General features: G+C 46.1%; 1 protein-coding gene across 1 annotated transcript; it reads left to right on the top strand.

The window, feature by feature from the left end:
- The first annotated feature begins 1,510 nt into the window (after positions 1-1,510).
- CENPS (centromere protein S) lies at positions 1,511-17,046 on the top strand. Its single transcript, XM_074218488.1, has 5 exons — positions 1,511-1,629; positions 8,961-9,084; positions 10,566-10,599; positions 14,968-15,034; positions 16,605-17,046. Exons 1-5 carry the CDS (start codon positions 1,561-1,563, stop codon positions 16,740-16,742), a joined length of 432 nt encoding a protein of 143 aa, XP_074074589.1. The 5' UTR covers positions 1,511-1,560; the 3' UTR covers positions 16,743-17,046.
- Positions 17,047-20,380: the final 3,334 nt, after the last annotated feature.

Genomic DNA, 20,380 nt, shown 5'->3' with positions numbered 1-20,380 from the left:
TGAGGGGGTGCCCTAGACATCACCACAACAGGGAAATTGGGGAGATTTTAGGGGGAAAGATAATGAGTTTGGGTAGTGTGAGGAATGTAGGGTGTTGGTTTTCACAGAGTGTGGAGGGGGGGCCCTTAGGGAATCCATTACAAAGGAGGAATGGCCCAGCCCATCACAAGACTGGGAGAGTTTCCAAATCCCATTCCAGAGATGGCAAACCCTAAACCCGTTCTCAACCTGTCAAGAGTGACCTAGAGATCTTAACCTAATACACCTGAGTTTAGGTAATTGAATATTAACCCACACACTCCCTTTGACGATTGGGGTTCATTAGCATTTCATGCATTGGATGATGTGGGGGGAGTCATATTAGGGATATGTCATGGAATGGGTGGACCTCTGAGAGCCTATGAACATCCAAGAGGGAGGGGAAAGAGTTTCTGAAGACTATAAATTACCTGATGTTCCAAGGCCACCTCCTGCCTTATGCCAGGATTCGTGAATAAAAATGTACAATTTTCTCTCACTCTAGCAGGTTTTTCTTTCATTCATCTATAACAGACAGAGTGTCAGGTCTAGAGCTGGGAGGCCCTACATTCGAAATTCAGCTTCGGACTGACCCTGGACAAGTCACTTAGCCTGTTTGCCTTAGCTCCTCATCTGTAAAATAAATTGGAGAAGGAAATGGCAGAACAGTCCAATACCTTGGCTAAGAAAACCTCCAAGTGGAGGTTTCTCCACTTTATTTTGGGACATTTTGAGTTCAAGATGTTTATGGAACGTGCAGTTCAAGATCTTCAGCGGGTGGTCGAAGATGTGAAACTGGGCATCAGCAGAAAGGTTAGGGACCTGAGGATGGAATGAGATCATACTTGTAGTGCTTAGCACATTAAAGACACTGCACAAATGTTTTTTTTTTCCTTTCCTTCTCCTTTTCATTAGCTTAGAGATGATAATTGAATCCATGGAAGATGATGACATAGTACAGAGGGAAAAGAAAGAGGCATCCTAGACAAAGCGGAGGCGACATCTGCAGTGACTGGGGATGACCTGGGTAAGGAACCTGCAAAGAAAAATGAGAAAAGGGGCAGCGGGATGGAGAGGAGGAGAACCAGGAGAAGGGGTGCCCCAAAACCTTAGCCCCTGGAGGTGTGTCAAGGAGGAGAGAGTGATGGAGGTGTCAAAGGCTGCAAAGGCACGAAGGAGACTAGAGCTGCCAAGGCCTTTCCATGGGCAGAGCGGGGGCAGTTCCTCAGCCGAGATGCCCCAGATTGCCTGCGTTCCTTACTTCATATCACTTTATGTTGTTACCAGTTCGTTCCGGTGAACAAGAACCGCATTTCGTGGCACTCCCGACTTTATCCACACAGACCCGGGAGGAGTCCGTCAATGACTGTTGCCATGGAGACCCCGGGCCCCTCTCCTACAGCTGCCGCCAGGGGGCGCTGCCCGGCAGGCGGAGGCTTCGCGTTTCGCTGCTTTCTGTCCTTTCCCGCGCCTCGTATCGAGGAGCTTCCGAGGCGGGAAAAAAAAGTTTCCCGTTTCTGGGCGCGCAGAGCTGTGGGCGCCATGGACCCCGGGCAGCGAGAGGAGGAGGAGGAGGAGGGCGAGGACCCGCGGCAGCTCAGCCTCATCCAGGTACAGGCAGCGCGGGCGCCCGGCCCACCCCGCCTTTTTGTTCCGGGTCGTAGGACCCTTGGGCTCCTCTAGGCGGCCTCACGGAGCCGAGGCTGGGGTGACGTCACGGCCTCCCGCTCGGGGGCGGAGCGTGTGGGGCGAGGCCCCGCCTGGGGGCGGAGCTTATGGGTGCTGAGGTCCCGCCCTGGGTGGAGCTTGTGGGCCGAGGCCACGCCCGGAGGCGGAGCTTATGGGTGCTGAGGTCCCACCCTGGGTGGAGCTTGTAGGCCGAGGCCACGCCCGGGGGCGGAGCTTACGGATACTGAGGTCCCGCTGGGGGGCGGAGCTTGTGGGGCGAGGCCCCGCCTGGGGGCGGAGCTTATGGGCGCTGAGGTCCCACCGGGGGCGGAGCTTATGGGGCGAGGCCTCGTCTGGGGTGGAGCTTGGGGATGAGGCCCCGCCCAGCCCCTCCCCACTAAGGGCCCGCCCACCTCCTACTTTCTTCCCTCACATTCTAGCCTGTTCTAGAAGAATCTTTGAATTATTCCATTATACACACATTTGCAAGACTCTGGAAATCATGGCAGAAAGTATTTTTGCTTTATCTGAGATTTCTGGTTCAGCCATCCTGGCCTGTTCTTCTGAAAGAGCTAACCATGACTGATTCTGGTGTTTTTTAAGGCAGTGGGGTTAGGTGACTTGCCCAAGGTCACACCACTAAACCATCATTGAGGTTGGATTTGAACTCAGATCCTCCCAACGCCAGTGCTCCATCCACTTTACCATGTAGCTGCCCCTTCCTGAGCCATTTTAATACAAAAATAGAAATAAAACTCATTTAGAGGTGTGTCCTTGGAGTGAGGGCCTGGGTTCAACTCCAAGGCTGTTGTTTAGCGTTCAGCACTTTCCTCCTCTGGGCCTCAGTTTCCTTATCTGTAACACAGAGGTTGTGTGAGATGTCTCCGTGTTCCCTTCCCTGTCCACATCTTACCGTGGCGAAAGCCCTGCACCTGCTGCAAGCGGTAAAGGAGGATTTTTCCCTAAAGGGTTTTGGTCAGGCGGAGGAGCCCACCTGCTCATGCGGGCACAGGTCTTAGGCACAAACTAGGCCTCCTGGAATCCGAGATTGAGAACAGGAGGGAGAGACTGCAGGGAGTCGCGCATGGTACAGACAGGGAGCTGAGGTCCTTGCCTAAGGTCCTGTAGGTGGATTTGAACCCAGGTCTTGTGACTCCTGAGAAAGCCAGGGGAGATTGTTTGGAATTGTATGAAAGAATGCCCTGGAGTCAGGAGGACCTGGGTTCAAATCCGACCTCAGACACTTAATAATGACCTAGCTGTGTGGCCTTGGGCAAGCCACTTAACCCCACTGCCTTGCCAAAACCTTAAAAAAAAGAGAGAGTGAGGGAGGCACAGGTACAAGTCACCTCGGTGGCAGTTCTGCAGCATATGTGAGATTAATCTGAGATTTTAAGGCAGAAAGAGAGGCTGAAGGAGACCCCTGGGGAGCCGGGGAGAAGGAGGGGATTAGAGGCCAGGGCTGTGGCTTGGGACGCCTTTAAAGCAGCTCTCCCAGGCGCAGATGTTCCTAGCTCCCCGGGGAGCCCAGTGCCAGGAAATGTCCCTCTCATTTGTAGGATTTCCTCTTGACACACCTTTCCGGGCTCTTTCTAGGGTTAAGGTCTTAGCTTTTCACCTGCATAAGAATGAGAGGCTGGATGTGATTTAATCCAGCCAAGTTTAAAAATGACCATTTTGGCACCCCTCCCACCCTCAGAAATTCAGAGCCGCTCTGCACCTTCACTCATTACTTTTAGTTTTGTCTTGGGGAGCCCCCTTCCAGTACCACCTGGTTCTGCCTCCAAAAGTTTTCTGTTCTCCAGGAAAGCTGCTCCCCAAAGCCTGGATCATAGAAGAGAGTGTCAAAGTGGGGAAGGGTCTTAGAATAAAGAATATCAGAACTGGGAGAGGTCTTAGAATAAACAGAGGAGGGCCCTTATAGAACATTGAATGTCAGAGCTGGGAGGCCTTGGAACCCAGAATGCCAGAGGTGGGAGGGTCCTAGAACCCAGAATGCCAGAGCTGGGAGGGTCCTAGAACCCAGAATGCCAGAGCTGGGAGGGTCTCTATCAGACCGGCAGAGACAGGAGCTATTGAAGAAGTGACTAGCGGAGGGCTCTGTCATTCCAGGGGATCAGAGAGGGGGAGTTGACTGGCACAGGGAGGAAACCAGACAAGTTGAGGGGGGATAAGGAAGGAGGACCCCCCCAACGTCCCCAAAGGGCCTGGCAGAAAGGTGAGTGAGCATGGGCAAGTTGTAAACAGCTTTAAAAACTAAGTAGAGGAGTTCATATTGGCATCCCAACAGTCTGAGTCTAGCATTAAGTTTTAATCCTTTTACTATAGAGATGTCATGCATGACTTCACGTGTACAAGAGCTATCATGTTTCTTGGCTTCTCAATGAGTGGGAGAGAGGTTTGAGGAAGAGAAATTTGGAACTCAAAATAAAAATAAAATTGAATTTCAAAAAAATGAAATAGAAAAAAAAGTTTAAATAGCTTTATGTAGCCTAAAGCTGCTCTAAGACTTCCCTCTCTTCTCCCCAGTTTGATCCCAGAGGTGACTGGGTAAGTGATCTTTTTTTTAATTGATATTTTATCTTATTTTTCCAGTTACATGTTATGAAAGTTTTTCAACATCCATCCACATGCATATGCATATTTTAAGTTACATCATTTTCTGCCACCCCCCCTCCCCTCGGTGGCAAATAGCCTAGTGAGCGTTGTGCACACACATTTGTATTTGACATGTTTACAGATACTACAGTCGTTTTCTATATGAGGAATTAGGGTTAGGGGAAAAGAAAGGAAACCATGAGATAGGAAAGAAATACATAAGAGTCATTTTAAAAAAGTGAATGTAGTATTTATTCAGATTCTGTAGGGTTCTTGTTGTTTTGTTTTGTTTTGTTTTTCTTCCTCCGGACAGGAATAGCATTGTCCATAGCCGGTCTGATATGGCTGTCCTAGCTCTGAGCTGCTGAGAGGAGCTGCCTCCATCGGGCTGATCATCTCACGGTGTTGTTGTTAGTGTGCACCTTGTTCTCTGGGTTCTGCTCCCTTCGCTCAGCATCAGATGCTGTAACTCATTCCATGCTTCTCTAGAGTCCGACCATTGATGGTTTCTTATGGAACACTAAATAACTTCATGACATTCATATACCATAACTGGTTAAGCCAGATAAGTGTTCTTCTTACCCCCATTTTGCAGATGAGACAAATAGAGGTCAAGGAGACCTGCCCAGGGCCTCAGGACTGGACCGGGACTTGTTCCTATACTAGTCTTCCTGACTGCAGTCTCCAGCCACCCTGCTACTACCCAAGAGGAGAACAATGTCTCTTCTGTTTCTGCCTCAGTCTACCTTTGTGACAAAAGCTGTTATGGGGGTCCCCCAGAGCCCAGACCAGGTGAAGTTCTCCTGCCAGTATGAGCGCTAGCCAGCATATTCATGCCAGCTTTTGGCAGGACTAGAGGGGCTCAGACACAGCTGCCAGCAGCCCTCGCCTCTCTTCAGTACCCTGGAGCCATTGCAGGTGTCGGAGGTGGGAGCACTGGAGGGTGAGGGGAATGCCCCCGATGTCGGGCACTTTAGCTCCAAACCCACCTGGGGGCCTGGCACATGGAAGGGGTGTCCTCCTGATGCCCTGGAAAGTGGCCTGCAGGGGCTCCGCATGCTTGATCTGCTTCTGATTGTGACCGGCAACTGGGGGAAGGGGTGGGGTGGGCTGCTGAGCCCCCTTGTCAACAACATCAGAGGTTGCTTGGGAGAGCCCAGGCTGGCTTGACCGGCCCCTCCTTCTACAGCAGGATGCCTGTGGGGTGATCCTCTTTGGGAGATCTAGCCGGCAAGGGCAAGTTGTGTTGGGGTCACTTTTCTAGTCCTGGATGTGAGGCCTCTTCAGGCGAATAGCAGAGTCAACCCGCTCCTTTGATTTTCAGTGACCCCCTAAGAGCTCATTAACTCTCCTGGCTTGACTTACAACTTATGGTCTAATCCTGACCTCAGTCATTTACTAGCTGATTGACCCCGGGGAAGTCACTTCACCCTGTTTGCCTCAGTTATCTCATCTGTACATGAGTTGGAAAAGGAATTGGTAAACCCCACCAGTTTCTCTGACAAGAAAACCCAAAATGGGGTCTCAAAGAATCAGATAGAACTGAAATGACTGAACAAGTACAGAAATGCAGTGTGGATGGAGGGCTGGACCTGGGGTCAAGATCTGAGTTCAGATGTGATCGCAGACACTTAATAGTGTGTGACCTTGGGCAACTCACTTTACTTCTGTCTGCCTCAGTTTCCTCATCTATCAAATAGGGATAATAGTCCTTGACAGGATTGTTGTCAAGATAACATTTATAAAGCTCTTTGCAAATTTTATAGCATTGCACAGACATGCCAGCCAAGCTACTCTATCTGTACCTCCCTTCTCTTAGACTTTTGAAGTTTTGTTTTTTAATTCCAATTGTAAGATTTAGGTTTCAAACTCTCATCTTGAAAGCTGAAGTAGGATTGATCTCAGGTCATCCTGAGGCCAGGTCCACCACTCTCTCCAGTGTTCTCCTTGTGGAAAGAGCATCAGAAGATGCAGTTTCTGTGTCCCCGACCTCCACCCTCTCACCCCCCGCCCCCCCCAGAGCATTCACTTCTGCTTCATTTGTGATGTGTCGGCCTCAGGCCCCACCACCTGGGCTGTTTGAGTTGAGCCGCATCAAGTTCTTGGGCAGTAGTATGGGGACAGAACTGGCCCCAGATGCCCATTGTCATGAGGGATCAGTCAGCTGGCCCTCTCTGCTAGCTTCTCCTTGGCCGGAAACAGTTGTCTCTCTGCAGACCCGAGTGATCTCGGCCATGAGGCTTGGTCCACAAGTAAACCAGTGCCGTGGAAGGCGATCAGACTGCGCGATGGCTGCACTCTCCTCTCAGCAGTTCAGAGATCTAGGCCAATCCTAAAAAACAAACAAAACACACCCAGAATCTGAATGGATTCTATTGTTCACTTTTTTAAAAATGTATTTTTATATATTTCCTTCCTGCATCATGATGGTTCTTTTCCCTTAGCCTTAATTCCTCATAAACAAAATGACTAAAATGTAGACATATTAAACACAAAAGTACGTGTACAGCTTTTACTAGACTGTTCATCACTGAGGAGAGAGATGGGAAGGGAGGGTGGCAAGAAAAATGTGCAAATGGAGGAATGTTGAAAAACTTTCATAACATGTCATTGGAAAAAATAAAAAATAAAAAAAAAAGGTGGTCAGATCCAGACTGTCTAGGCCCACCCCTTTTGGTCCCACCCAGCTGGTCAGTCAGTGGCATAGCCCGGACTATCCTTCCTAGCCCCCCTTTCCATGCTCCTCTGTCTGCCCTCCTCTGTTGCTGAGTTTCCACAGAAAGTGCTGAGAGAAGCGCATGATTCTCCCGGCTTCAGCCTGGAAAAGCTCTTGTGTCCAAGTGTGGGGACTTGGAGTCTCCTCCCTGAGCTCTTGGCTCTCACTCACCTCCTCTGACCTTGGTGCGCTTCCCCTCACACCTGGTGAGGGCCTTCGTCTCCTCTGCTACCTCTGACTTGACTTCCTAAAGGAAATGGCAGACCATGGTCCTCCTCAGTGGCCCCAGGAGCCACTCTCCCGGCAAGCCCACCTTCTGCATGAAGTCTTTGCTGACCCCTCTCCCTGCCAGGGCTAACAGGGCTAGCGTGTGATTATGGCTAGTCTGCACATGCCTCCAGTGTCTTCCTGGAGAGAAGGCGGCCAGCTCCTGGAGGGGAGCGATTACTTCATTTTTGTATCCCCAGCCTCCCCAGTGCCTGGCCCACAGGAGTTTGTTTTTTTTTTTTAAGAAAGATTTTATTTATTTTGATTTTTCCCCCTAATCTTGCTTCCTTCCCCTCACTCCCACAGAAGGCAGTCTGTTAGTCTTTACATTGTTTCCATGGTATACGTTATCTAAATTGAATGTGATGAGAGAGAAATCATATCCTTAAGGAAGAAAAATAAAGTATAAGAGATAGCAAAATTACATAATAAGATAATGTGTTTTTTTCCTCAATTAAAGGTAATAGTCTTTGGGGCGGCTAGGTGGCACAGTGGATAGAGCACCAGCCCTGGAGTCAGGAGTACCTGAGTTCAAATCCGATCTCAGACACTTAATAATTACCTAGCTGTGTGGCCTTGGGCAAGCCACTTAACCACATTTGCCTTGCAAAAAAAAAAAACCTTAAAAAATTTTTTAAAAAATTAAAAAAAAAAGTAATAGTTTTTGGTCTTTTGTTCAAAGTCCACAGCTCTTTCTCTGGATACAGATGGTATTCTCCATTGCAGACACCCCAAAATTGTCCCTGGTTGTTGCACTGATGGAATGAATGAGTCCAACATGGGGGTGATGTTGCTGTTAGGCTGTACAGTGTTTCTCTGGTTCTGCTCATCTCACTCAGAATCATTTCATGCAAATCCCTCCAGGCTTCCCTGAATTCCCATCCCTCCTGGTTTCTAATAGAACAATAGTGTTCCATGACATACATATACCACAGTTTGCCAAGCCATTCCCCAAATGAAGGACATTCACTTAATTTCCAATTCTTTGCCACCACAAACAGGGCTGCTATGAATATTTTTGTACAAGTGATGTTTTTACCCTTTTTCACAATCTCTTCAGGGTATAGACCAGTAGTGGTATTGCTGGAGCAAAGGGTATGCACATTTTTATTGCCCTTTGGGCATAATCCCAAATTGCTCTCCAGAAAGGTTGGATGAGTTCACAGCTCCACCAACAATGTAATAGTGTCCCAGATTTCCCACAACCCTTCCAACAATGATCATTGTCCTTTCTGGTCATTTTGGCCAATCTGAGAGGCGTGAGGTGGTACCTCAGAGATGCTTTAATTTGCATCTCTCTAATAAGTAATGATTTAGAGCAATTTTTCATATGACTATGGATTGCTTTGATCTCATCTGTAAATTGCCTTCGAATATCCTTTGACCATTTGTCAGTTGGGGAAAGGCTTGGTTTTTTTTTAATTTGACTCAGTTCTCTGTGTATTTTAGAAGTGAGTCCTTTGTCAGAAATACTAGTTGTAAAAATTGTTTCCCAATTTACTACATTTCTTTTGATCTTGGTTACAGTAAGAGCTTGTTGATGGATTGATGGGCCTAGATTTGTACCTGCTTCACCCAGTGGTGTCATCTCCCTAGAGGAGGGACTGTTGGCTCTTATCTTCAGAACCCCAAGCATGGGGAGACTCTTTGGATCCAGCTAATTGAATCCCCCTGGAATTGGGTCTCATTTCAGAACTTGAAGGCGACCCTCCACTTCACGGTGGGCTCCATCTGCCAGGAAGCTGCTGATGCCAAAGGGGTCAGGTTCAGCAAGCCGACCATCGCAGCCATTTCTGAGGTCACCTTTCAGCAGTGCGGTAGGTGGCCCCAAGCCCACTCCCCTGGTGCCCCATTCTTCAGCATTTCCTTTTGAAAAAAGCTTTATAGCCTTTTTGTTTTTTTCATCTTTGCTCTCTCCCAGAATTTGGTCCCACCCCAGAAAAGAACCTTCCCTTGTTTTCTTGTTTTGTCTTTTTTTAAAAATAAATTTCCTGACTGCCCTTTGTTTCTACATTACTGTTGTCCACCCCTGATCCTTTCTTGGAACAAATAAAGTCAGACTGTTAAGCAAAACCAACATAATGGCCACAATGGAACAATGCATTTCTCCCATTCCCTGTCCCTAGGCCCCCACCTCTCGGCCCAGGAGGGCCACCCTGGCAGAGAATGTCTTCCCTTCTCTTTGGGTTTTTTCTTTTTTTTGAGTGGGGTGAGACAGTGGGGTTAAATGTTTTACCCAAGGTCACACAGCTAGTAATTTATCAAGTGTTTGAGGAAAGATTTGAACTCTGGTCCTTCTGATTCCAGGACTGGTGTTCTATCCTCTGTGCCTCCTAGCTGCCCCTTCTTCTCTCCTTTTTACTCATTATTCTTCCTCCATAAAGAGAGAGTTTGGGCCGCAGGACTCTGACTTCCCCTCTGGCTCTAACCTTTTGATCATCACTGTCATCCTCACTCCACCCTTCTACCCTAAAGTTTCCTTTTCTTTTCACTCTTTTTTTTTTTTGGTTTTTGCAAGGTAAAAGTGACTTGCCCAAGGCCACACAGCTAGGTAATTATTGAATGTATTGAGTCAGTGCTCCATTCACTGTGCCACCTAGCCACCCCCTTAAAATTTCCTTTTCATTTCACCAGTGCATTCCTTCAGCCAGTGGGTTAAGCGACTTGCCCAGCCACTAGGTGTTTGAGGCAGGACTTGAACCCAGGTCTTCTGACTTTTGAGCATGTTCTCTCTCTTTTAAAAAATTAATCTTATCAAGACCTTTTTTTAACCCAGTATTTTTTTTTAAATAGACGTCCTGCCCAGTAGACACCGTGACCTTTTCTGCCAGATTCCTGCATCTCCCAACTAAGGGGAGGTGGGAATGGGAGTTGGGTAAATAGTGACCCCCAAAACTGTTACCCCTCAGGAATATGGTTATTCAATTCAGCCAGTTTTATTTGGTCTTTGACTGACCCTAGCCAGTCTGATACTTGCTGTGGGTGCTCTGATTGGGGGTCAAGCAAAACTCCATTTTTGGGGTCAGTTCTGAAGTTAAAGAATGTTTTTTTTTTAGATATTAGAAACCAAAGGTATCAAATTAATGGAAGATTTGCAGGGGTAAAAGGTGTTGGAAAAGATGGGGCCACGATGAACAAGGGCAATGAGAGAAGCGCCAAGCACGCCTTCTTCACTTTGGAAATGCCACTGGATTAGTCACTGACCAAGTGATGACAGTCATTAAAAGCTGACTTTTCATGTCTCTAAAGCATGACTGAGGATAATGGTGACTGAAACACCTCTCCTTTTCTCTTTCAGAACATTTTGCCAAAGACCTTGAGATGTTTGCCAGGTAGGTAAAAGAGATGGGTGTTTTGAAATCTCTTTTCTTGTTTGTTTTTTATGGATTTTTTTTTGTATGCCTTTTTGTGATTCTGCAGCTGGTTGGCACTGGCTGTTGGCGGCTGGGTTTCAAGGGGGCCTGGTGTCTTCATCCATGAAGCCCCATAATTAGAGTCTGCTTTCCACCTGATGGCTCAGCCCTGCTTTTGGCGACGTTTTCATGAAGTTGTATGAGTGTCTGTGTCAGAACAGAAGTTACCTAATTGCGGATTCAGTGGATGGGCGTTGGGGCGAGAGAGAGGCCATTAAGCCGTGGGCACAAGGGCTCTCGCTTTGCGCACCCCCCTCCCCCCCACTGTTTTTGACATGAGGGTTTCAAGCACTTTGAAACCTGGTAGGTGGGGAAAGAGAAAGAAAGACACAAAAGGAAATTAGGTGGGACATGTGGATGTGGGGTGTAATTGCCTGCAGGTGTGGGGGGAAGGACTCTCAATGCCGGCACTAGTCAAAGGCTTTCATTTGCCCCATTTGTTAAGAGTAAAAAACAGCTCTTACAAAGTAAGGGACCTGCTTTCATCTCGAATAGCTTTAGCTTTTACAGGTGATTTATGCTCATCTCTTCAATTAGTACCTTAGGTAATTGAAAACAATTGCCATGAATTGCTTTTATGAAGCAATTCAGATGAATAAGACCTGAAAGGGCTAAAGCTTTCTAATTTGCCATCTTTCCTGATTTTGTGCCAACCTCTCCCTCACCCGCTCCCTCCTGTTACCTCTTTGTTTCAGTTAGGAATATTTGAATGAATTAAAGCACTGGGTTCCCAGAGGGCAGACTTCAAACCTGTCCCCTGTTCCCACATTCACTGGCCCTCTCAGAAATTTGTCCCAGCGGCCAACTTTACCGTGAGTTCATTCAGCAAAACCTACTGTGTTCAGGGGATGGCCAGGAATACTAAGAGAGAAATGGTTCTTGAAAGCCCAAAACATTGTGGTGAAGAAGAGAGTAAGCCAAGGAAAGATATCTAGAAAGGAGAAATTGGGAGGAGGGAAGGGAGAAAGACATAGCAAAGAGGGAGAGGAAGGTGGAAGAGGAAGAAGAGGGGAGACAGAGATAGAGAAAGAGAGGGAGAGTGGAAAAAGAAATGAGGGACAGAAAAGAGGGGAAGAGAGGGAGAGAGACAGAAGAAAGTGCAGAGAGGAAGAGAGAAGAGTGGGCAGAAGAGAAGATGAGCAAGAAAGTTGAGGGAAATAGAGAAGAGAGGGAGAGAGACAAAGTCAGGGACAGGAGGGAGAGAAAGACAAGGAGGGAGAAGAGGAAGAGGAGAAGAGATAGAGAGACAGGAGAGGGAGAGACAAAGTCATGGACAGGAAGGAGAGATAGCAGGGAAGGAGAGGAAGACAAGAGGAAGGGAGACAGAAGAGAGGGAGAGAGAGAAAGAAGGGAGGGAGGAGAGGGAGAGGAGAAGAGAGGGGGTGACATGGAGAGAGACAGAAAATCACAGATAGGAAGGAGAGAGACACCAGAGTGGGAGAGGAAGACAGGAGAAGAGGAGAGACAGGGATATATAGAAGAGAAGGAGAGTGGGAGAGTGACAAAGCCAGAGAGGGAGAGAGTGGAGAGGGAGGGGAGACAGAAGTGAGGGAGAACTAGAAAGAGATACGAGGGGGAAGAGAGAAAGAGGAGAAAAAGAAGAGAGAAAAATCAGAGACAGGAGGGAGACAAAGAAGAGAGGGAGAGTAAGGATAGAAACAGGAGGGAGAGAGACAGAGAAGGGAGAAACCCATGGTGGGAAATGCAGAGGGAGAGGAAGAGAGGTGGGGGAAATTCCTTTTAGCTGGGTCAGGGGTCAGAAAAAGCTTCCCGGAAGGGTGATCCCTGATTGGGGCCTGGCACGAATGAATGGGTCTAACGAGCTTGGCCCAAGTGCAGTAACTTTGCCGGGGCAGCAGAGATAGCCCCACACAGTCCTTTGGGCTCCAGCCAGCTCCTACCGAAGTCTTTCCCCCAGCCCTGCCCCAACCTCGAGCCTCCCCTCTTTGGATCTTCTGCCACTTGTCCTCCCGTGGCTGATTTGCCGTCTCCTTCATTGAGGCCTTCGTCCCTTGAGCACAAGGCCTGCCTTTGCCTAGCACATTGTTTATTGACTGAGAGAGTTGAGGTGCTCCTGTTCTCAGAGCTCCTGTCCTAATAGGGGAAGACAAAGGGCCTGACCCCAGGGGTCTGGGGGTACAGGGGAAAAGCAGGAAATATTTCATCAAAGAGAAAGGGAATGGAGAAAGGGGGAAGAGGCCAAGCCAGACACAGGGGAGAGAAGGACGTGGAGGCAGAGAGGACAGTCAGTCTATAACTAATATGAGAAAGCTGAAAGAGGTGGAATGGAACCGGGGGAAGGCCTTAGATGCCAAAACAGTGGGAGCCGCTGAAAGGTCTGGAATGCTTTTTGGTGTCTCCATCAGAGCAGGGTATGGGGAGGTTCGATTAGAGGAGGGGAAGGGAAGGGGGCAGGCCCTGTGCTGAGTACCTTATGGTTGTTAACTCACTTCATCCGCATGACAGCCCCAGGAGGGAGGTGCTGTTAAGGCCCCCATTTTACAGATGAGGAAACTGAGGCAAACGGGTAAAGTGACTTGTTCATGGTCACACCACTAGGAAGGGTTTGAGGTTGGATTCAAACTCAGATGTTTCTAGCTCTAGGACCATCGTTCTGTCTTCTAACTGCCCCCTTATCTACTGGATTGAGGTAGCATTTTTATAGCAATCAAAAACCCACCAACAACCCAGTATATATTGGATTCTAGACCTTGTTCTACATGACTGTTCTCTTAGCCCGGGGACCAGAATGGGAGGGACAGGAAGCCAGAAACTATGAGGGCCTAAGGGAAAGGACAGGATTCAGTGACTGATGGGATGCAGGAGGAGTTACCGAGGATTCACCTCATGGGCGCAGATGGCCAGCAGGGTGATGGGGCCATCAACCAACGCAGAGACATAGGCAGAAAAGTTCAGGAGGCGGTGCGCTTTGTGGGGACGTGTGAGGAAATGGGAGAGAGGCCAAGTGACCCAACTACCTCTTTAGATGCAGGAGAGGCAGCCCCACCAGTTTGTCTGATGCAGTGTGATCAGATGAGGGAAAAAAAGAAAAAAATTAAAATAGCAACACTTTATGACTAAATGGAAAGTGAAAAGTAGGTGGAGATAACAGGTATTATCATCAGGGTGAAACCAGCTATGTTTGCACAGGTTAAAGATCCCTTTTGTGATTGAATAAAATGGCATCTCTCCCCTTGTTGTAAACAAGTAGGGAGAAGGGGACAGAGATGAGAATGTCCTCTTAGATAAAGCATTTTACCCCCCTGCCCAGATCCAGTAGTTCTAGTGAGCACAGATGACTACTTCTTTCCCTATTACTGAAATCTCTAATTTCTGAAATTCCTTACTTCAGAAGACTGGGGAAGTCAGGGATCTAAAGAGGAACCTTTGGTTACATAGCAGTAGATGTGGTTGGAGAGGTGTGGGCAAAGGTGCCGGGTGGGAAAGGCCATGGAGTGTTTGAATGATAAATCCTTTTGTTTGCTGAAGTGTGCACGCTCAGCCAACATTCATTGTGGGGTGCTGGAGGGCACACTGACTGGGGTGAAGCTTGTGCTATGGATGTTTCTGGGGGGGACGAAGATGCTCTGCACTCTGAGTTGTTGCTGGCACCTTCTTCTTGTTGGTTGGTCTTGTCGCTTTGTCTCAACCAGGGGTGGGGAGCCTCTAGCCCAAGGACTGTAATCACCTGTGTTGCCAAGGCAACTGTAAGCAAGACTCAAAATTCAATAAATTTAGGAGCTTTTTAGGGGTTCCCCACCCCGATCTAGACTGTTAGCCACCAGAGGACAGAGACCATGTTTATTTCTTTAGCCACCCCCTTGATGTCCAGCCTGGAGTCAGCCTGGTCCAGGGTCCAAGTGCAATAAATAGCTGGTGAAGGATCGGCTGTGACAAATGGCCAAGTTTGTGGCAGTCTTTGGTCTTTCCCCAAACTGTGTGTTGTCCCCTTCCCATCTGGCTTTTCCTGGTGCTTATGCCCAACTTCTGGAGGAATTTGGTTACCTGCTCCACATTGGCTTGCTTTTCACTGTCAGCACAGTGTTGGATGTGGGCAGCTGGGTTCCTCCTTCATCCCCTTTCTTCCTCTCCCTTGGATCTTGGCAGACTGGGGCACCCATTTGGTCAGTAGTCCTCGAGTCTCACTGTCCTCCGGGTACCCCGTCTGCAGAGGCTGCTGGCTCTTCAGGCTCTTGGCTCTCTTGAGTCCGAGCAGCATTGTCCATGAACTTGCAGCCCTTGAAGTAATGGCAAACATTTGGTGAATTGTTTCTGCCCTTTCTCCAGACATGCAAAAAGAAGCACGATTAACATGGAGGATGTGAAGCTCTTAGCCAGGAGGAGTAGCTCATTGGTGAGAGATGAATTTTCTTCTTTCCTCCTCTTTCCTTTCAGAATACATTATTCCCCATTAATCACTTGAAGCAAGGAGGTTATTCCCCAGGGCACCTTGCATTAAAAACCAGAGCTGGTTGAGCCTCTCGGACTTGCCTGTAATATATGGGCTTTTTTGCCATTTTGATGGATCTTGCCCACCCAGCATTTATAGATTGTCATCCTCATTCTCTGGGGTTAATGATCTGCATACCTTCCCTTTGCTTTTTTATTCTCCCCCCTAGTTCTAAACTTTGGATCTTTGCAGCCTGTAAAGAATTATCATGTTTGGGGATGAACTTGGATTGGGATAACATTGTTATGATAATCAGAAAATCACCGATAGATAGACCCCAGAACTTGCTCTATTTGGCTGTTCTAAGTCTGGAAGTAAAGAGTGACTTTTCTGTGTTTTCATTGAAAGTTGAGAGGGCCCTTTGATAGCATCCCAGTATAACCCCCTTGATTCACTAAGGAGACTGAGACTCAGAGAAGTTAATTATCCACAGTCCTACAGCTCATTTCTGGCAGGCACAACTCTGATTCAACCCAACGTGCATTTATTAAACTCATACTATATAGAAAGTGCTAAGGTTACAGAGATAAAAGGAAAAATAGCCCTGGTCCTCAAGAAGCTTTTACAAAGAGAAGTCAGCCCAAGATGATTTGAGGAGGAGAGAGTGCTGAGGAGGGGTTCCCTAGGAAGCGGGGATTCTGAGAGTTGGAGGGGAGGACAGGACACATTGTCCATGTGCATGGGAGTCTGTCGAGGCTCCTCCACTGCGATGGGAGACGAGAAATAGCAGGGAGGCCAGTGTGGCTGGAATGTTGTGTGTAACCTGGGCCACATGGAGTGAGCTGGGCAGGGGCACTGAAGGCACCTGGGGAAGGCCTTTCCCTGCCGGGGCTTCCTGACTTTTCCTTCCTCACCTGGCCCATTTTCCTTTCTTCCTTTTTTTGATGGCAGATCAGTAAACTGTCCTACAATTTATATTTGTAAGGATTGTTGCCCCTCCCTTGATTTCTTCCTTGACTGTTACTTTGAACACTTAGTGATGGAGTGGGCATGTGGAGAATTGGATCAGAGGTCAGAGGCTTGAACCCGAGACGTCATGACCCTGAGTGAGACTCTCTGTTAGGTTCACGCTTAGACCATTCTGCCTCTCTTGATTCATTTGCCAAGAAAGCTTTTAGATTAAGGTTCTTAACCTATGGGTCTGTGAACTTTGTTTAAAAAAGAAAGTTCAGTAAAAATTGGTTTTTTTTTTTTGTAACCTTCTGTATGTTATGCATTAAAGAATGTTATTCCGAGGAGTCCATGGATTTCACTAGCCTGTTGCCAGATGGATCTAGAATACAAACAAGATTAAGAACCCTCCCTGCTTTAGAACCCCATTGAATCTTGAAGACAGGGAAATGTAGCTTGGACATCCACATGTCAATGCTTTCAGTCTCTAGGTCAATAACCACTTATTACCCTTGGCAGAGAATTCTTGTCTTTTTGGTCTGTTGAGGAACAATCTCAAAATATCCCTAAACTTTATTTTTAGCTGAATTATATCACAAAGAAAAGTGAAGAGATTTCTCGGGCTAACCAGGAGCAAAAGGATAAGAAGAAAAAGAAGACAGAAGGAGGAAGCAAAAGATCCAGTAAACAGCCGGTAGTAGAAATGGACATTGATGATTGAGATGATTTTACTCTGGGTGGTGTCGGGTCCACGAGGGGATGGCAGCAGCAATTGCCGTCCTACAAGTCCTACTCTTTAACATGACCACTTTGGAGGGCATAAATGGAGAGAAAAATAGATGCTAGTAGGCATTTGGGGGCTGAACTTGTTTCTTCTCTAAGTTGTTGACTAATAATGGAAATGCTTAAGCAAAATATTCCGGAACCTTTATTAAAACACCGAGAAAGGAGTGTTGGAGCAGAGATGATTTAAATTATTATAACTGTTATTTTTGAATTAATAAAATGTTTTGTAGCTGCTGTTTCAGACCTCAAACATGTTGTTCTTTTGTTCATTTTCTATTTCTTCGGGCTAAACAACATACCCAGGTGATAGCAGTGAATGGGCTGTGTGTGTTCTAGAGCCTTTGTGCCACTTATGCAAGATAATGTGTTTCTGATGCCATCATGGTAAAGGAGGAAAGCTGGCAGGCTGGGAATGGCTCTTTCCCTTTATTGAAGGGACTGGCTCCATCCACCTTCCTTTGTTTTGGGCTCATGGGTCTCAGAGTAGTCACAGATCAGTCTCCAATTTTGGTGACAGGAGTTCTTTAACCTTGTAAACAATCCCATGGGAGGGGAAAACCAGCTCTGCTCTCCTAGAAATTCTAGGGATTTGGGCCCTGACCCAGTTTGTGAATCATGCTTTTTCAGAACACTCACTTCCTCACTCTTCTCTCAAGGATTCTGGGCAGATTCTGGGCCTTTTCTTTTCTTTCTTGGTTCAGTGACAGGATGAGAGCATGCCCCATCTGAATTAGAGGAAAGATGCCCTTTTCCTCCACAATAACAGAGCAAACAGATAAGCCCACCCCCACTCAAAGCTAGTTGCTTATTGTCCAGGTTCTAGCTTATAGGCACCCAACTCCTCCTGGGGTTTCAGATAACTAATTTTCACACCTGTTTCCTAACTGTGAAAGAGAAGTCATTCTCTAAGGCCATTTTACAAGTTCTACTCATTAGCAAAGCCAACTTTGGAGGGACAGATGGAGAGAAAATAGCTGCTGGTGGGTGGTTTTGTGCTAATCTCTTCCTACTCTAAAGAGTTGGCTAGCAATGTTAATATGTCCTGTGATCATAGAATGTAAAGCTTAGGGGTTTGGGGGATTGTAGCTGAGTCCTTTCATTATTATGGAACAGAAACCCAGAAAGCTGGGAGGACTGGCTCTGGAGCAGACACATAGGAAGAAATAAAGCTGAGATTTGAACCTAGAGCTTTGGAATCCAAAGCCAGGCTCTTTCTGCTTTGCCATAACAATGCCATTCTCCTCTGCATTTTCATATAAACTCTCATGTGCAGCATTTATAATTTATAATCAAGAAAGGTTTTTTTTTCCCATCCTTTTAGAGAGCACTGCCAATATGCAGTAAGAGATGACAACACTTGGGGTAGCTAGGTGACACAGTGGTTACAACACCAGCCCTGGAACCAGGAGGACCTGAGTTCAAATCTAGTCTCAGACACTTGCTACTAGCTGTGTGACTGGGCTAGTCACTTAACCCCCACTGCCTTATGAAAACCAAAAAAGAAAGATACAAAAATAATCATAATTCCATTGTTGGAATATATCTTCAAAATTACCAAAATAGGCAAACAAAAAAAGATCTGTTCATAGATTTTTTAAAAAGATTTTATTTGAGTTTTACAATTTTTCTCCCACTCTTACTGTTTATAGATTTTCACATCAGCATTTTATATAATTAAAAAAACAACTGGAAACAACTTAAACATCCCACACTGAGGACATGTAGTGCATTCATGCAACAGAATGTAATGCAGTTTATCAAGCCCCTACTGTGTGCAGGGCTCTGGGATATATAAAGAATGAGATAACATCTGCTTGTGGGGCACTTATTCACATCCTTATGAATGTAAATTTTTACCTTTTCATATACATTTACAAAATTTACATTCCTTATGGGGGAACAAGAGGTACATTTACAAAAATAATGAAAGCAAATATTTATATGACTTCTTGAGGTTTGCAAAGAGGCTTCTCAGTGGTGCATTGGGCCCCTGAGTCAGAAAGATCTGAGTTCAAATCCATGTACTTTGTACCTATGTGGCCCTGGGCAAGTCATTCAACCTCTGCCTCAGTTTCCTGAATTGTAAAGGGGGATGATGATAATAGAACTTATCTGCCAAGATTTATAAAGCACTTAGCACATAGTAGCTACTTAATAAATACTTGATGCCTTGCTCCTTTCCTTTTCTAAGATTCTATTCCTTTCCTTGACTTTCTTATTTATTTTAAGGATAGATTTTTCCAGCTTTGAGAGGGGAAGGTTTACTAGTCTAGGTTTACTGTCTATTTCTTCCTGCAATTCATTTAACTTTTCCTTTAAGAATTTGGAAGCTTGGGGTGGCTAGGTGGCACAGTGGATAGAGCACCAGCCCTGGAGTCAGGAGTCACTGAGTTCAAATCTGACCTCCAACACTTAATAATTACCTAGCTGTGTGACCTTGGGCAAGCCACTTAACCCCATTGCCTTGCAAAAACTAAAAAAAGAAAGAAAGAAAAAAGAATCTGGAAGCTATTTGGAAGCATATGTATTACTTCATTGTCTATAGTTCCTCTTAGCAAGACATGCCAGTTTATCTCTGTGAATCAAAATGGGCTGTTTAATTGGTAATATCATCATAAGATCATAGCTTTAGATTTGGGAAGCATCTGAGAGGTTACCAAATCCAGACAGTATAGCTAAATATCTAGATAAATTCATAGATGATGATAGAGATAGATAAAGATAGGTGAATGAAAGATGACAAAAGATATAGATAGAGCTTTTATTAGGTGTGCTGATCTCAGCTTGTTATGATATTTTACATGTCGAAATTAAGTGAACACTGACTAAGTAGGTTTACTTGGTTGTAATAGAAAAATTGATTTTAAAAAATATTTTCTTCTTTGGGAAGATCTCTTAATATAACTTAAATCATTCAACAGGAATATTATCATATAGTGTGGTTTTATGGAAATTTTATTTTTAATGAAATCAAAATTTTAAAATGTAATGAAATTGTAATGAGAAATGAAATTGAGATTTCATTTTCTGCCTCTTCTTATATGCTCGGCAGTATTTTTCACATGGAGTAAATACAAAATCTCTAACTGCTATTTGTCTCATCTCTTACCTTGGCTGGGTAACAGGAGCTAATTCTGGGATAACTAAATATTTTCTCCCTAGTCTATATACTGTCTGGTTTCTGACCTCATCATTCAATTTGATACTGTTCTCTCCAAAGGTGCCGATGGTCTCTTCATTCCCAAGCCCACTGGTCTTTTCTTAGTCTTCATTCTCTTCTACCTCTCTGCAGTCTTTACCGCTGTTGATTACCCCTCTTTTCTCTAGTTTTTCTGATGCTGCTCTCTCCTAGTGTTCCAGCTATCTGTCTAGCTGCTCCTTCTCAGCCTCCATGACCCCCAAGGCTGAGGATTCTCTGTTTATCTAGTCCTACCTTCTCTTGGCCTCATCTCTCTTTGATCACCAACTGTGATTCACACTTCATTAACTGAATATCCTGAACACATCTTTAACTCAAAGTATACAAATTTGGAATTATCTTTTCCCTCCAAGCCTTTCCAACTTCCCTATGAC

This window comes from Macrotis lagotis, chromosome 1, assembly GCF_037893015.1.
Source record: "Macrotis lagotis isolate mMagLag1 chromosome 1, bilby.v1.9.chrom.fasta, whole genome shotgun sequence".
Taxonomy (NCBI): domain Eukaryota; kingdom Metazoa; phylum Chordata; class Mammalia; order Peramelemorphia; family Peramelidae; genus Macrotis; species Macrotis lagotis.
This window is presented reverse-complemented; position numbering and strand designations above follow the sequence as displayed.